The 17,074-nt window shown below is 38.7% G+C and overlaps 1 protein-coding gene across 5 annotated transcripts in view; it reads right to left on the minus strand.

Moving 5' to 3' along the window:
• The window catches only part of cdin1 (CDAN1 interacting nuclease 1), a 100,024-nt gene that overhangs the window by 54,881 nt on the left and 28,069 nt on the right, over window positions 1-17,074 (minus strand). For all 5 annotated transcript variants that reach the window (XM_015046504.1, XM_015046499.1, XM_015046501.1 and 2 more), the window contains 5 exons: window positions 8,834-8,913; window positions 8,422-8,471; window positions 6,653-6,720; window positions 5,060-5,125; window positions 4,672-4,777 (listed from right to left, as the gene is read on the minus strand). In XM_015046504.1, the coding sequence (XP_014901990.1) occupies window positions 4,672-4,777; window positions 5,060-5,125; window positions 6,653-6,720; window positions 8,422-8,471; window positions 8,834-8,913 (370 nt within the window). The remainder of the gene's footprint in view (window positions 1-4,671; window positions 4,778-5,059; window positions 5,126-6,652; window positions 6,721-8,421; window positions 8,472-8,833; window positions 8,914-17,074) is intronic.

Raw genomic sequence — 17,074 nt, forward strand, 5'->3', positions numbered from 1 at the left:
AAGAATTAGTAAGCAAACATAAAAACCGCGGAACACTGCAAATTAGTCAGGGGAGGAAATAAAAAAGATAGCAGCAACAAAAGTATGACAATTGCTAATCTACGAAGACCTGGTCACCCAGCGATATTATCAGAGCCCTATAACTCTAGAGGATCTGAGGAGATCCACAGCTCAGTTGGGAGAATCTCTCCACTAATCTGGTGGCAAACATGTTAAGACAGTTCAAAGAGTATGCAAGGCACGACACATGTGACCAGTGTCTGTAACTATGAAGAAAAGTCATAAAGATTGATCCACAATCAGATACTTTAAGGTTGGTCTACAATTTTCAAGTAATCACTATAATAAATGACAAAAAAAAAAAAAACCCAGATAGGCATATCCATGCAAAATTAAATGTAAAAATTTATTTGGTGCCTCAAATCGACTGACATCCTGAGACTGAAGTAAAACCTTCAGTATACGTTAGATCTGTAACCACAAAAAAATTCAGGGATAAATATAAGATGTCCAATTTCTGTGGTGCCAGTTAGCGTGGCAGGAAGCAAATTAGCGATGCTGTAAAACAATCAGAAAATGGTTCAGAATCATTATTTAATCAGTAATCGTAGATCGCCATCATTATATACATGAAAAGTGTATCAAGGAACTCCTGAGGAGAAATCTGAATTATTATCAGTTTGTTCTCTATGCACATGAACATTTTCTGCTGCAGTTACACAAGTTATGCATTAAAAAGATGCAACTTTCAAACAAAAAGACCAAACTAAAACATCACAACTCCGTGTGCAGTCAAAGCTCAGCAAATTTCAAAGTGGTCATATACAGCAGAAAAGTCTTAACCCCCATTTCATGTGTGAGAGAAATGAGGCATACAACCCATTATTTTGCTATAAATCATGTTTTGTGGATGGCTGACAGCTTTTTATCAGATCTAACCTTTTCAAGCTTCCATTATGAGAGCTAACATTTTCAACTCTGACACATTTGCACTTCATGAATTGCATAGCTGATTTATGTTGGTTAGTATTGTGAGGGTCTGGACTGGCACCTAAACTCATTTTGATCTGGTTGCATTTTTGATGAAAATCGCAATTTTATATAGTTTGAATATGTAAGGGCTCGTCTTATTGCCAATATATAGCATATCATAATTAGAAATATTTATTGACACAGACCACAAAAAAGGGTGCACTGCATTAAACATGTGGCAACTTAGAACTATATTACAATTCACAGAAAGCAATATGAACTCATTGAATTGTGCACAATGCAACACAGTCATCACTGAATTATGCACACAGAATTTCAAGTCTCAGTGTATACAACATTACAGTGCAGTCTGTAGAGCATTGTGCACTTCAGGTTGCACTGTATGTGAAATGAAATTAAGTTCTCACCAAATATAGAAACAGCAGAGTCCTCTGTTCCAACAGACAGAATTGCAACTGTGCACCAGAAAAAAACCCAAAAAACTAGCCTTTCAAACAACAAAATTTACAAGAATCACTTAAATCTGTTGAATAAAAATATGTAATGATTAAATAAAAAAAAATAAATAAATAAATATTTTGACCATTAAAAGTCACACAAATAATTTGGATTGAAAAATTATATTTATGCACTCTTAATGTTGTGCGCAAAACAACAAAGACGGGTACAGAGCCGAGGGTTAACCGCTGCAAACCATGCCAACCACAACTAAGTTCACCATAATCAAAACACCACAGATCGGGTGATGCCACACAGGAGTACATATTTCATTACATGCTGTGTTTAACCTTACACACTTCTCCTAAAACACACCAGAGGCTCATTATGTGTTTAATATTCACAGGCAGGTGAATAATTTTTATGCAACTCTGATAGTTGGGTGAGATGGATCACTCAATTATGTGAACATCCGTCAGAGCAGAGGGCTCGCCGGCTCTGGAATGCCACCAGCTAAAGATTGATGGCTGGAAGACACCAATAGCTGCCGCTTCACCATCTCATCCAGGCACTGGGCCTGAACGCAGCATCCGAGTCTGCACAAGGCTGTTTTTCTCTCCATTTTTCCATCCTCTTTCTTTTTTTTTTTTCTTGGGAGCATTGTAGGTGAAGCGTCATTACCCCTCACTCCACTGAAGAGGGGTTCATTATGGGGTTAGTGCGTTGGCAAGACTATTGCTTGGATGATAAATGCAGTTGTTGAGGGCTTTGGAGGGAAAATCAGTTATGTGTTTTTTTTTTTCCTTCCAGTCTACAAAAACATGTCCCGACTATACTTTGCTTGAGGGCAACCGAAGAACAATTAACACGAGCAGTGGGTGAAGCAGCTCAGTTAAAGCAAAGAGGGAATTCATGAAAAATAAGCAAATCACTGGAAATGTCAATCAGGAGCAATGAGGTAATTACAAGGAGTGGTGTGCGATTCCAAGGGCAATAACAAAGAAAAGCAGTTTAGAGTCAAGGTCTAAAATCAGACCTTGAAGGATGAAGGAATGGACAAATAAACCACGGGTCTGTCCTTCAAAATCTTTCTCAGAAACTAAAACCAAATAAGAGGTGATGTTAGAAGCATGAATTAATCCAATCTCTCCCTTATTGTCTGTGTTTCAGTTTGAGAAATAATTGCTGTTTCACATTTATTTTTCAAAGTGCAATGTAAACATGCACACAAAGATTGTAAAACCTGACAGTAACAAAAACATTAGGCATAATTTTTAAAAAGCTACAAGACTTCTGGAAAAGGGGGCATTTACAGGACTTTACTTTGTTCTCCCCATAATGTTTAATTTACTACTGAGGAACAAAACTGGACCTACTTAGTTTGTTCCATAATACAACAGAACAAGACTTATAAATGGACATTTATATCGGTCAATATAAATTAAAAATACATTGAGGCCAATGTTTAAAACTTACAGACATAGATTGGAATGACAACCATTCCATCAAAGTTTCTGCCTGTTTCTTCAATTTAAAGAGAAGTTTCTTTAAAGTTGAATTCACAGAATTGCTAGAGTCTTACATCTGAAATCATTGAAACCCCAAGTTGCATGCAACTCCTAGTTCGAAACAACAAAAAAAAATGAAATCAACTCATCATTAATTAGGATCTTGAGCTTGTCCCCTGCATCCAAACAGCTTCATGATACTCGAATGATACTCATGATTTAAACTCCTTAGAAGTCAAAGCGGCAGGGGAATGCTTCATTTCCACTTTGACAATCAACAACAGTAATTTTACATAATTTACTCCTGGTCTACTGTAAGCAAAAGGGATTATATGACCGTGTGGTTTCATCAGCGGTTATGATCTGTCATATTTCATAGGGATTACCGAAAACAATAGGCATAACCAACAGACGCAGAAATATGGGTGAAACAAAGTGTTTTTAAAACAATATTTAGATATTTTTATGACTAATCTCGTTAGTCGCAATTATTCAAAAGAAAGAAAAAAAAACTATTTTGCAATAGTTCAAGTATATGGGAATGAAATGTTCTTTTCACAGGAACAAAACGAAAGAAGGGAGGGACAAAATGGCAACGACAGACAGGTGAGCCATATGTGTTGTCTTTAACAAAATAAAAAATATATTTTTCATCGCTTCTACAACAAAGAGTAATACGTGTCATACTAGCTAAATCCCACGGCTTAATCGCATACTTCACTAGTTTTCAGCCCATTTGAAAGTACGTAAACAGTTTTTTCCTGCAGACTTTTTTTTTTTTTTTGTTTCCCCTTAATCCATCCAGAAATGTGATCCTAATGTGGAACTACACAAGAGCCAGAAACATACAAAGACGCCTCGTCTCTGCTCGCTTTTTGGACACAGCGCCGAGGAAAGGCCCCTCCTGGCACTCCACCACCATGTCACTAAATGTCAGAAGGCCATCACAGCTGATTGGGATCAGCGCTTGAGTGAGGAAGTGGAACCCAGAGCCAAATAAGGCACGGACGCGAACCGCCACTCCGACGAGTCTGTTTGCCATTACGACAAGTCTCTCATTATGTCCGTTTGGAAGACATTCTGTACACAGCTGACATGAATATTAAATAAATATTCTTTTCTACACTAACGCATTTAAAAGGAACTGACTGACAAAACCAACTTATACTGCTGTTGTAGCTCTGTAATAAGAATCCAAATAAATAAGTTTTGATGGGTTCTACACTTGTTTTAGACAGTACGTATTCACAGGAGAAAAATAATATACATCAGTCTTAGTTTTTCTAGAAGGAATTAAATAACCATTCGGGCAATTTATTCAGAAACTCACCTCAGTTTCTACAACGGTCAGACCACAAAAGCTTGTTCCTGTCCAAAAGTTCTCATGACAACAGATGTAATGCATTAATCACCCACTTCCTAGCTTTCCTTCCAACACAATGTCTGCATTCTGCTAAACAATCGAACTCGCAGACCATTCAGGCTGTAAAATGCTCTAATAACAGGAGTTGATGTGGAAGCAGTGCAATTCGCAGACGAACCATGTGGAATTCTGCGGTAAAAGCGGCCCATACCAAGGAGGAAGTGGTGAGGGTTGTTGGATAGAGATATGAGCAGCTTTTACAACACTGCAAAGTTAGTGGTGGGTTTGTGGTTATAGAAAAGAAGAAGCAGAGAAAGTCATGGCAGCAAATCATCCCTTTTATTCAGACAAAACAAAGGGGCGGCTAACCTGTTCCAGTAGCTCCAGAACTGCTCATTGAGGTACGTTCGATGGCTGTGATCGTCTCCGAAAGATGCTTTGCTCTCAATCCAGTGTATGATGTGGCCTTCCACAGCTTTCCAAATAAAAACAAGTTATATTGTCAAATAAATGTTGATTCATAAAAATAAAAAATAAAAATACAAAAGTAAAAAATAAAACAGGAGTGAGTATTTAAGCTACAATTGCAGGAAAAATCTATTTCAGTAATTCATCTAGTCATTTAAAACCTAAATGAATGAGTGCAATGGATGACTATTCAGTCTGCTGTAAATACAGAAAAGGGATTCATTTGAATAAGCATGACTTTGACCTAATAAAAACCTGAATTTCGCAAACACGTTTTTGTGATACTAACCTACAGGAACCTCTAAGATGATATCCGGTGTTTTGTCGTAGCCCATAGTTCTCAGCTGGTTTTCATCTACAACAAATAAAATGAAGAATTTTCATAATATTTTCAAAATATTCACCAATCCTACCTTAATTTCTACTATAAACCATGTTTATGAAAGTATCCTAAACCATTCGCACTAATATACTTGTAAAATTCCTATAATAATAATAATGGAAAACACTATAGCAGAGGACAAGAAGTTCAGTAAACCAACTATCGGGTTACGTCACATATTTGCAGTGTTTGCAGTAAAACATGTCACGTTTAATTACAAACCTTTCCGGTCAGGTTGCAGTTTGGCTTTTCTCTCGAAAATATACTGCAGGAGGACGACTTTGGCATTACACCCTCCGTAAGCTTGACCCCTGACTGTGCAAGCCGCAGCCATTGTCCTTGACTTCTGGTGTGCTTTGGTCATTATATCTACAACACCTGATTTCTCCATTAAATCTCAGGCTGACCAGGTCATTCAGTTCCAAGGGCCTGCCTCTTTGTCTCCAGCCAAGCTCAACTAATGGGGCATGGAAAGGAATTGAGGAGAGATGGAGGGTGGTGGCGAAGAGGTAGCATCATCAGCCAAGGGTGAAGGAAGATAGCCGAGAGAGGTCAGTAAGGGCTGCCAGAGGCCTGTGGTACAGAGGGGCACCCTGAATGCAGTGCTGCAGTTGTAAATGCGTGTGTGTGTCAAAGGATTGGAAACCTCTACTCACACACACTGAGCTGTTGATAATCTCATGTGGATGTGATCAACTTTTTACATCAGCTTTGATTAAAATTAATGGGCCATCGCTGCTGTTTGGGAGCTTATTTCCAATCCATTTATCAGATGGGGGGGGTGAGGGTGTTTCACGACCCCCCCACCCCCATGCACCTCGAACTCTGTGTCAGAACAGTCCTCTGTGCTGCCCTGGAGAAAGGTCAGCTTCCCACGTCCAAATAAATGATACGGTCTCAATGACGGAGGGAATGACTTATGTTTCATCATTTATCTGACCTTGGAGTGATGGGAGGGAGGGAGAGTTGAAAATTCCACTCTGCATTTTTTTAACTACTTCTAAAATGCAGTGAGAGTAAGACAATTGTGTCAACATTCATCAACCCCTCTGCAGACAAATTACTTCTTTATGGTTGTTTGACCCTCTTGCGCTAAAAGAGATTTAAAAATAATTTCCAAACATGTCAATTCTTGGACGAAGCACTCCTTAAAGAAAGACTCAGGTAATATTCAACATACAAAGAGCAAATTTGGGATCAAAACAACAACAAAATGCTTTCTGCACCTGTCAAAGAAAACAAAAACGATGAGCTGCAATTTACTTGTCTACACATAAAATAATGGCAAAACAGTGGCGGTCAAATGGATGACAAAATCATTTTCAGTTTTGAAATTGAACTATAGTAGTGAACCAATGGCTAACATCACAAACAATTGTGTAAAAATCAAGAAAATTTGTATATAGTTTATACCATAAACTACATTAGAGTGTTCACCCAAAGATAAAAACTGCAAAACTAAACTTAAAAATGTGATCAGAAGTTGGAAAACTGACTCACCCAGGAAAGAAAGGTTTCTCTCCATCAGCTTGTCACGGAGTAGCACCTCGTGCTCCTGGCCGACAGCGCTGAGAACAGTGTCAAGGATTTCAACATAGAGCAACAAAAGCATTTGATGTTTACTTAGATATAAAAAAAATAAATAAATGAAAGAAGTTAGATCTGATAACTTCATTCCTCAAACAAATCAGCCTATAATTTTCTGATACTAAATAAGTTTGCCAATTTAAGACAGAGTTACACATTTCTAGCTCAGTGGCATTTTGTCAAATTAAGCCGTGTTTATAAGGGTAAGCTCCAGTTGTTGACTTGAGTTTCTACTCACTGATGGTCATGCTAATCTGAATGCAAGAAGAGTATTGGTCAGCTACGGTTTGTGTTGTATTGCAATGATTGTTGTCTTTAAAATTTACTTGATAGAGTAGTTCTTTCCAGAAAGACAGAAAGATACTCTAGTCAGTTTCCATGTTCTATTTAGTACCGAAGAGAATAGCAAAAAATGCTGAACGCAAACTTACCAAATTAGACTTTTTGTGTATTTCTTTGTGTTATGTTGCAAGAAATTTATTTCACCATCATAATGAAAAAAACAAAAAAACAAAAACAAAAACAATGCAATACGACAAGGTTAAAAAAAATGTCTTCACCTAGCAGCTATTAAGCTGGTAAGAAAAATGTAAAGTGAAAGTCACTTCCAACCAGGACAACAAAAACCATCAGCAGGGTTTCAGGTGAATTAAATGTGTTTTCTAAAGAAAACTCTGTAGTGCTTTCCTTTAATGCACAAAACAAAACAAATGCTATTTTGAGAAAACAGAGTGTATTGATCACTGCATGTCCTCTGTACATTTCTGTAGAACCTGCTTTAAATAATGCATTTCTAAATAAATGCCATTTTGAGTTAAAATGAGCAACGGTTTCTGCCACAGAGCAGAATCTTGCATTTAGCCTGATGCCACATATGAATAGATTATTATTTAAAAGGACAAAGGCATTTTCTAATAGGATTACACTTTAATAGCAAAAAAGAGGTTATGCACACATGCATAAAAGAACTCTTCCTCTCATGCTTATGTATAGCTAGCGTTCCTTGAATGCGTACAATTGTGGGGCGTTGATTATGAACTACGTGGCAGAGTAGCAGGTTTTCAGCTGACAATGAGAGGACTACCACAGAATGGTAAAAAGAGGGGGAGGAAGAGGACGTGGGCGGCGCGGGACAGGCTTGACTGGCTGTGAACAGAACAACCGAGCCCCACTGCACTCAAGAAAGCCTGGAGAGAGACAACAACACATGCATACACATTTACAATCATTCAAATAAGTCTCCTCCCCCAGGAAATATTTGGTGTGCTACCCAGCTGGTTCCCCCCAAAAAAATCTGGACTCCCTTACGCTAGGGGCAAAGTCAGCGTCCTGCTAGCTGGCACAGGTGTTTACAGTGTTGCCAAGGACAGCAAAAAATATTCAGAATTTATATCTTTACATAGGAATGTCTGACATTTTTTTTTTTTTTTTTTGCATCAGAGAATATTCGGTCTCCTCTCCTGAATTCACATGAAGATGCATTTAGATCAACCTATCCACTCCTCTTAGTCTTCCCTCCATTGCCTTCGAGCCCTCGGATTGGTGAGAGTAGGATAGCAGACAGGATGAAACGCTTCACTCTGTGAAGCAGAACTTTTATGTCAGGTGAAGCCAGACACATCTCATCCCCTTTCAATAGCTCCTCGTCAATTTCAAGCTTAAAATTTTATGGGATAGGATACTGTTTGATGCAGTCTACCAGCGGTCCATAACAGCAGTCATTTATTGTGCACTGAAAAAGAGGGGAAAAATATTACGGCACACCAAAAGACAGAAAAAAAAAAAAAGTGATGGTATAAGGAAAAGCCCATACAGTGCTGAGAAGAGAGGGAAAATAAAATAAAGTAGATGCTGGCAGATTGGCACACGTGACCGCTGGCTGCCAAGTGAGTTCATCAGAAAACATTAACAACTGATGGCAAGTGTTTCTTGATCAGGTGCAGAAGTAACATTTAAAACCCCTTTGTTTATGAGCGAAACAGTTAAATAATGGGGCAACAAACATAAATGTACTCTAAACAAATATGTATTCTTTACATTAAGATGAATTAAACTAATCTATTAGGATTTGTTGGAGAAATGTACAAGCCTTACTTGGTAGATGTTATTTGCCAGAATGTGGTCCTGGATGAGTGACGGCTCCTTCAGCATGCTGTTTAAGACGGTTTTGGAAGCTGAAATCAAGATGAGAAGGATAATTAGGAGAAAGTAAACACAACTCTTCATTTGAGATGCACCAAATTTCACAATTTCCTATCTCAGAAATCGACATTTTTTCTTTTTTAGTCAGTGCAATGAAACAGATTTCTTCAGTGGGGCTGTGTGGCGTAGCGGTTGTGCAGAGGTCCCATTTACAAAGGCCACCGTTTCTTGACCTCGTCGTGCATGGTTCAACTTTTGACATTCCTGTCTGATCACCATGAATAACAAGGTCAGCAGTGCCTAAGAAAATTCAAAACTACCACCATTTTCAGTCTACGAACATGTACGTCAACTAAATGTACTTTGATGTATTTTTTGATGTAGCATAAATTGTGATTATTTTCAAGGAATACAAACTACACCCAAGGGATCTACAGGACATCTGTCATCTAATACACCTAAAAAAATCAGACAAAATTGGTGGTCAGGTTAGAAAACTTTAAATCTGAATCAGTAGAGAAAAAAATTATCTTTGCATCTTTATCTCATCTATTGCATCACAAAATACGCTTGCAAAAAAAAAGAAAAGAAAAACTCTCATTGTTGCTTTAAATAGAGAAAAGAAAAAGTCCATATTCCATCACACTGTGCAAATATAGACCGCAAAAGCAGCCTGAACACAGTGTATGCAGTTAGTGTCGTATATCTCCCCTTGTCTATTAGAGAGCTCATGCAGATTTTCCGTAGATAAATGTTTCAGTCCACAGCACAGCCGCTTCATGTAGTTTATCTTTGTTATGAACGCGCAGTATTCTGCATCTCTCATCCCATTCTTGCTTGACTAACATTATAAATCAGGAAAAGAGAACATGCTGGATTGACTTGGCGCTACAGCAAACGCTAAAAAATTCCTTAAATCACTTCTTAAAAAGATCTGAATTAAATGGATTGTATCATTGTGTGACGAAACGGCTGAGGCGTGCCATTTCAGTGATATATCTATGGAGGAATCTGACAGATGTGCAGCTTTGCAGACAATGTGATGGGATGTTTCTATTCACATTTCAGGCATGGATGGTGTAGGCACCAATACGGTAGAGATTCTCTGGATCCACCGGAGAAATGAAAACACCATGAATGCGCTTAAAATGTTATGGTAAAAAAGAAGTAAATTATATAATTATTTAGTGTGCTAAAAAATAAATAAAAATTATACATAACTAACCAATGTCAAATCATTTTTTGCCATCAGTTTTTACGATAAATGAACAGGGGGTCATAGTAAGTTATTTTTTGTAAACTGCTATCCAAATGCTGTCATACTATAATTTTTTAAGTCGGTCTCAGCTATTATTATGATCCCCAGATATAAAGGCGATTGCTTTAAGCTCAACAGCTTGTACCTGTGTTCGAGACTCTTACTTTGAAGTAAAACAGGAAATCGATCTAACATCAACTAAAGATTTTGCTGCTAGCTGGCTGTGAGCATTTGACAACAGCAGTGAAGAAGCCTCAACCACTTTTGACTCGTTTGTAAGTCTGACCAACTGTTACCTACTAACAAGGCTACAGTCGGCATCTGTTTGGTAGTTTCCAGTTTAATAGGCTATTTAGCTGTTTTAGTCCTCTCTACACTAAAGTCCGGAATACATAGATCGATCAAATACCTCAATAATAAGACACAAAAAATATCCATTATCCAGTAATATCCAGTAGTAGAGCTGCACAATCAGGATTTTTTTTTTTTATTTATGTTGTGCTATTTGTTGTGATTACAACAGAAGCGATGATAAAAACTAATTTGAAATCCCAAGTTATTGGCAAAACAAATCCATCACTACTTAGATTTAAAAAAAAACAAACAAAACAAAATAAAAACCTCATCAATCATCAAAAAGTCTACTTCATGACACCATTTATGTTCAATTGTGTAACTGTGCTGCTAAACAATCCACAGTAGCTATACTCCATCATACTTTATTTTAACATTTATCTGAGTAATAAGGCAGTTTGATCAGGAAAGGTAGCAATTCCAGACTTACCATACGTTTTTGGGTGGGTTTGCAAACATATTCTATTGAAGTTTGTTGTTAAAGACACAGGATGATTAGTTCTTACGATATATTTCCCACTCCGATTATAAGTAATACGATAACCATCTCTAATATAAGAGCATAACCATGGCTAGAATATTCTACACACATTACATATTCCTTAAAACTGTTAGATCTTGTAAGCTCTGGGCTCCCCCAAAAAGTAGGTTCTTAATTTTACCCAAATTATTGCTAAAGTCTCATCTTGTTCTCATGAGTTCAAAACCGTGCATCGTTTTGACTGGTGAGCTGGGTGTATCGTTAGCACCCCCCACAGAGTGAACAAAGACAGATGTGATCCCTTCCTTCAAATAAAAAGTATGGAGGGAGGAATGAGAACAAAGCCTATTTAGCACATCTCTCTTCTGTTTCATCTGCGTCTTTGTCTCTCCATTTTCCTGCCAAAGCTTTATCGGGTTTTTTTTTCTTTTTCTTCTTCCTATTGCAACCTGTTTTCTATCTCTTCCAGCCACGACGCTCCACCAACTCACCCCGTCACCCCACACTCCCCTCTAAGAGCTGCAAGGCACAGGGGCTGTGCTTTATTTCGCTGCTCATTTTTCTCAGAGATTGGTACCTTCACACTCAGATCCATACCGCGCTCGTGTGCAGTGCAGGCCGCGGTGAAGAGGGTTATATTTTCCCCTTGAGTTAGGACACCTCTTGACAAATGATAATGGATAATCAATAAAGTGGGAAATATGAGGCAGCAAACTTTATGAAGCCAGGAGACATATTACTCCCCAACAACACTGGTTTCCCTTAACAAAGTCACTACTCGACTGTGCCTAATAATCTGAAGGAAAATCAAAGGACCTGCAACCACATCAGCAATATTGGCAACTTATTCCACTTTAATGGCATTTTGATTGATTTTTTTCCCCCCTCTTCCTAATGGTCGTTTTATAGATTTGACGCTGCTTCTGCAAAACAGTAGTGTGTAATAAACCTCCCTGAAGGCAAGCCTTGGCCATTACAGCTCTTGTCTTACCAGCACTCATAATTGGAGGTTGACCACCGCCACATTTTGGTCTCTCACATAACGCCTACAACTAGACCTCCAGATCTCGTGTCTTTATAGCTCTTTGGTATTTTTCGTTGATGGCCACAATAAGTGATCTGAAATTTTTTTTGAGCGACAGGGTTAAAAATAGCCATTAATAGGTGACCTTGGCGCCGACATTGTGGAATTTCAGCCAAGCATTGACCTGATGAAAATGGAAGGCCAGGCTGCTAATAAATCAGGATGCTTTTAAAATGAGTTTACCCTAATGCTCATTCATCACAGGCTGTAATGCCATTTGCAGGCCGGGGATTCGCTGCTGCGCACAAACACAGCAGTAAATAACAACAGGGCCCTTCGCATCCTTCGCATCGTTGCAGCCTCCGACATCAGCATACATTTATTAAAGACGCCCCCGCCTCGCACAGCAGCACACCTCCATGACACCCGGAGCTCCTCTCTACTGCTGTACACACACACACACACGCGCGCGTACACACACTCATTCCTTTTCAAACACGTGCATAAAAAATGCGCTGGAAAATAAGAAAAGGATAATCCTCAGGAACACCAGGCACAGAGAACAAAGCCCTGCAGCACAACTTTGCACCTTGTAAACATTCACCAAATTTACTGTAATTGTCCCATGTTGGTATAAATTCTTACTAAGGCACGGTATCACACCGTCAACATCTGAGCAGGAAAAGAACAGAGGAGAGGAGAATAATAGATGTGAAACGCTACGCCTCCATTGGGATTTGCTAAAGAAAACAACCAGTGTAAACAAATCACAAGTCTGTTGTCATGTGCAACTCCAAAGCAAGATAAGCCATACACTGCGAGGTAAGAGTCACACAACAGTGATGTTGGATTCCACTGCCTACTTATGTGCAAGCTTCTTTTCTGAAGAAAGTCATTATCTGGAAATCTAAAAATAAATAATTAATAAAACATAGGGAAACCTCATTAAATGGCAACATTTGTTGAGGGAGGACCCTGATAAACAGTAACGGATGGCAGTTGTTATTGCCCTCGACACTGATGAGCTCCTCTGGAAGTTTGTTTATTAATTAAAAAACCCACTTCTTTCCACCGGGCGGGGCGGGTGGGGGGCAGCTACCCATGTTCGTTATATACCCCCCCACGCTCTCCCCCCTCCAAGCACAACCCACTGAGCTGTGGAGGGGCGCTCGTTCATCAAACTTCACGGAGCAAGGGGAGAGACAGGTTCTGATAATGTGCGCCGCTGAAGCTGATTTTCCATGATGAATCTCGGAGCATATAAATTGGCTAATATCTGAAAACATTTACAGATACTAGAGGAATTGACTACTTGTGGGACGTGATGGATGAGGCTCTCCAACGCTGGCCGACAGCTCCGCAAATCTCTGCGGCTGCCTAAAGCCCTCATTTGATTTTCCAATTTACTCCTTTTAAATTTATCCTCCCGCACTGAAAAAAAAAAAAAAAAGCCCTGAAGATTGGAAGGAGGAAGAGAGTCGGAGATGCACAGGAAGGGGGGGGACATGCTTTTTATTTTTTATTTTTTTAAACTGGTGGTGTGTGGGTGTTAGATGATAATATGAGGTAGTATTCTCCTGTGCAGGAGGAACCCAGTCCCTGAAGAGGTTACTGGGGCAGAACTGATCTCCTTCCACCTGATACTGCTTGATAGCAGTGAGATGAAACTTTACATTTCAATGTGTGTGCGTGTGTGCATGTGCAGTTGTAGTAATATTAGACCTAGGGAGGCTGTGCTACGAAGAGAGGCTTCCCAGGTCAGGCCATTAGACTGTGGCAAAGGCTGACTGGAGCTCCTATACTGAAAAGGAGTAATTAGTATACTTGTCAAGTGAAGTGCCATGGTGCTGCTTACCTCCCTCGCTCACACACGAGCGCATCCACACAGAGTTGCATTTGTGCCGACCGCTTCCCATTCTCACTAATGAAGAGCCCTTGCTCTCATTATTTGAAAAAAAAGGCTGCAATTACACAAACACCAGCTCCCCACAGCGGAGGGGTGAGAGAGAGAAAAAAGGAGAGGTGCACTCGAAGAACAATAACAATCATGGTGAACGCTAAGAGATTTTCACTGGATAAAGCGGGAGTGCAATATTCAGCTCTCGATGTGCTTTTTTTTTTTTATCAGCAAAACACTGGAGCCATTATGAATTCTGTCAAGGAACTAAAAAGATCATGGCAGACACTAACATTCTCACAGTGTTAACATCAAACACGGGACATTTATAACGCTGCATACAAGGCTTCTGTAAAGGAATGTGACAATAAATCTTAAAGGCAGCCAAATCACATAGTTACAAAACATGGAGTAGCAATCTAATCTGGAACTGGGCCTTGGGAAAATGGAAAAGGTCAAATAGCTCGCAAAATTGCCTCCTCAAAAAAAAAAAAAAAAAAGTCTAAATCCAAAGGCACATCAGCTCCTGTCAAAAGAGGAATAGGAATAGAAAGAAAGATGGAAAGATAGCAGGAGGGGAAAAAGGAGAGCATGAGCTCCCCCAGTTTGTCTGCTGGTGACTTAAGGGTTTTCTACAAATCCAGAAATGCAATGTCAATAATGTGGTTAATGGGGTATTTCTGTTGCACAAAACAAAGTAAGCTGAGACGAGATATAAAGATTATAATGTTTAAAAGATGTTCTGTCATCATTCTGCTCAATGGCATGCTTATTATATTTATATACCTAAATACATTATTAAAACTGTACCACAATATATCCTGATATTTATTACTATGACAACACAACTGATGATAAAAATATTAAAATGTATTCTTTCTGGCCAAAAACACTATCAGTTCACACAGTGTAAACGCTCATAAATATTGCTCTGAAAGTTATTAATGCATGCTGTGCTTCTTCACAACATACATTTGGTAGTGCTGCTGTTCGTTTAAGACGTACACAAAAATGACAATGTTTGATGATATTGTGGAGTATAAATCTGTCATTTGTTTGTGTCTCGCAGAACTGATGATAAAAATAGCAGAAGTAACAACGCAGAGCAGTTTATGGGTTATTTAAATGTCAAAGTTGTCTCCGGATGATGAGTTATGATCTAAATTTTTGGTTAACCATAAATTATAGACTGCAGTCTATCCATAGAGCCAATATTATTTCCTTTAGTTAAGATTTTTTTCTTCACATTGCTCAACTGATTCTAACATAACACAAATGTAGTATTAAAAATGATTTAAAATGGCAATAAAAACATACATTTTAAATAAAGCATTGCGTATTTTGCTCACTTTGAACTGCTCTGCACATTTTTAACCTGTTGAACTATAAACACAATCAGATTATTTTAATTCCCAAAATCAGAACGAAATAATGTCGCAATCATTGCTGATCTACTTTATTTAAAAAAAAAAATAAAAAAAAAGTTGAAGCGTCATCAATTTATTCCCCAAATGTTTTTTGCATAGAAACAACAAAACCCCACGAGGAGTTTCCAGGCATTCACTGGGATTTTCTCGACTGAGTGCACATGACCTTTCTCAGCCCAGGTGTCCAGTCCATTTTTGTGAGCCAAAAACATTATGAATGCTGATATTATATTCAATACACAATAAATCTGTTTTGAATATATTGATTCAGTCACGAGCGACATCAGATAGACTTTCATTCTGCGTGACTGATGCCCTTTCCAATACTCTGAGCTGCGAGAAGAAGGAGAGGCAGATTGTTGGTGGTGTCATCATGTTGAGGTGTGGTGGCATCTGCAGCTACTAGGCAGGAGGGGAAGGAGGGGGGCGCGGCAACAGCAGCCAGCAAGCAAAAACAAAACAAGGACGGTACAGAAAACAATTTAAAACTCTCTATTGATCCACTGCTGGTGATTGTACATATATTCTATAGTCCCAGAGGCCCCATTCCTGTTTCTCTTAAATGCAAGAGAAAAGAGTAAGGGAATAAAAACAACAACGGTGCTAGGCAAAGGCAAGCCACTCACCCAGTCGGGGGTAATGTCCCTTATATAGAAGTCTATTGATCTTTGCAGTGAGCCTGCCTGCCCTCCCTGCAGACTTCCACTAAAACGCAACACACACAAGCATATGCACGGTGAAATGCGGTCTGGGGCTGGAGGGGGCATGACAGATATGCCTGCCAATAGCACTGAACCAACCTGTTAGCTAATCGCCAGCAAAGACAATTATCCTTGCATTGTTTCATGGTGGAAACACATTACTGGGGCCTAATATACTCAGAGGGAGATTCGACGATTTGGCCACAGCCTATGTGGGAAGCAATTCATGTGGAAAGGCCGAGTGGGTCAAAGGGAGACTGCAGTGAAACTCAGTCAAAACAGAACCCCCTCCTGCATAGTCACTGGGTTAAAGAAGGCGACTGGGAAAAGGACGACATGAAAATATAAACTTTCCTAAGTCGTTCATATCTATGTTCTAGGCAATAATAACAGAGGACAAAGTATTAAGCATAAACAAATTAAAAAGAATATACTGTTTGACAACCATCTAGTCCTACAAGAGACGCTCATTTATAACCTGCAGAAGGTGAGTTTTACATTTCTTCATGTTCCAACCACAAACTTTTACACTGTGTATTGGGATTTTATGTGATAAACCAACATACAGTAAGTGTGTATAATTGTCAAGTAAAAAGAAAAGGGTACATTGTTTTGAACAAGTATGGCATGCATTCATATTCAAGTCAACACTTAGAACAAGCGTTTATGACAACGGCAGCAGAAAGTCTTTTGGAATATGTAGTAGGTTCGCGTACTCTTTCCATTTTTGAGTACTGCTTAAGCAACGCTCCACATGATGTTCAAATCATGGGATTTCGTTCTGCGGATTAACTCAACAAACCTCTCTACCCAATTAAATTAAGCTACAAACACACACACTCCATTTATTCTTTAGGTAGTAACTGAAGGGAAATTTGGTTGTGCTACATTTTATTTAGATGTATTAAAACTTATCAGATTTTTACAGATTTTATTGAATATTATTAATTTTTTCCCTCCCCTATCACAAAAAAAAAAAAAAAAAAAAACTCCAAACCAAAAAAAATTTTTTTAAATTGCCCTTACTCCGAAAAAAAGGTTTGGAAATTTT

The sequence above is a fragment of the Poecilia latipinna genome, unplaced genomic scaffold (assembly GCF_001443285.1).
Source record: "Poecilia latipinna isolate Pla-1442-1.1 unplaced genomic scaffold, P_latipinna-1.0 Scaffold781, whole genome shotgun sequence".
In the NCBI taxonomy this organism is placed as follows: Eukaryota; Metazoa; Chordata; class Actinopteri; order Cyprinodontiformes; family Poeciliidae; genus Poecilia; species Poecilia latipinna.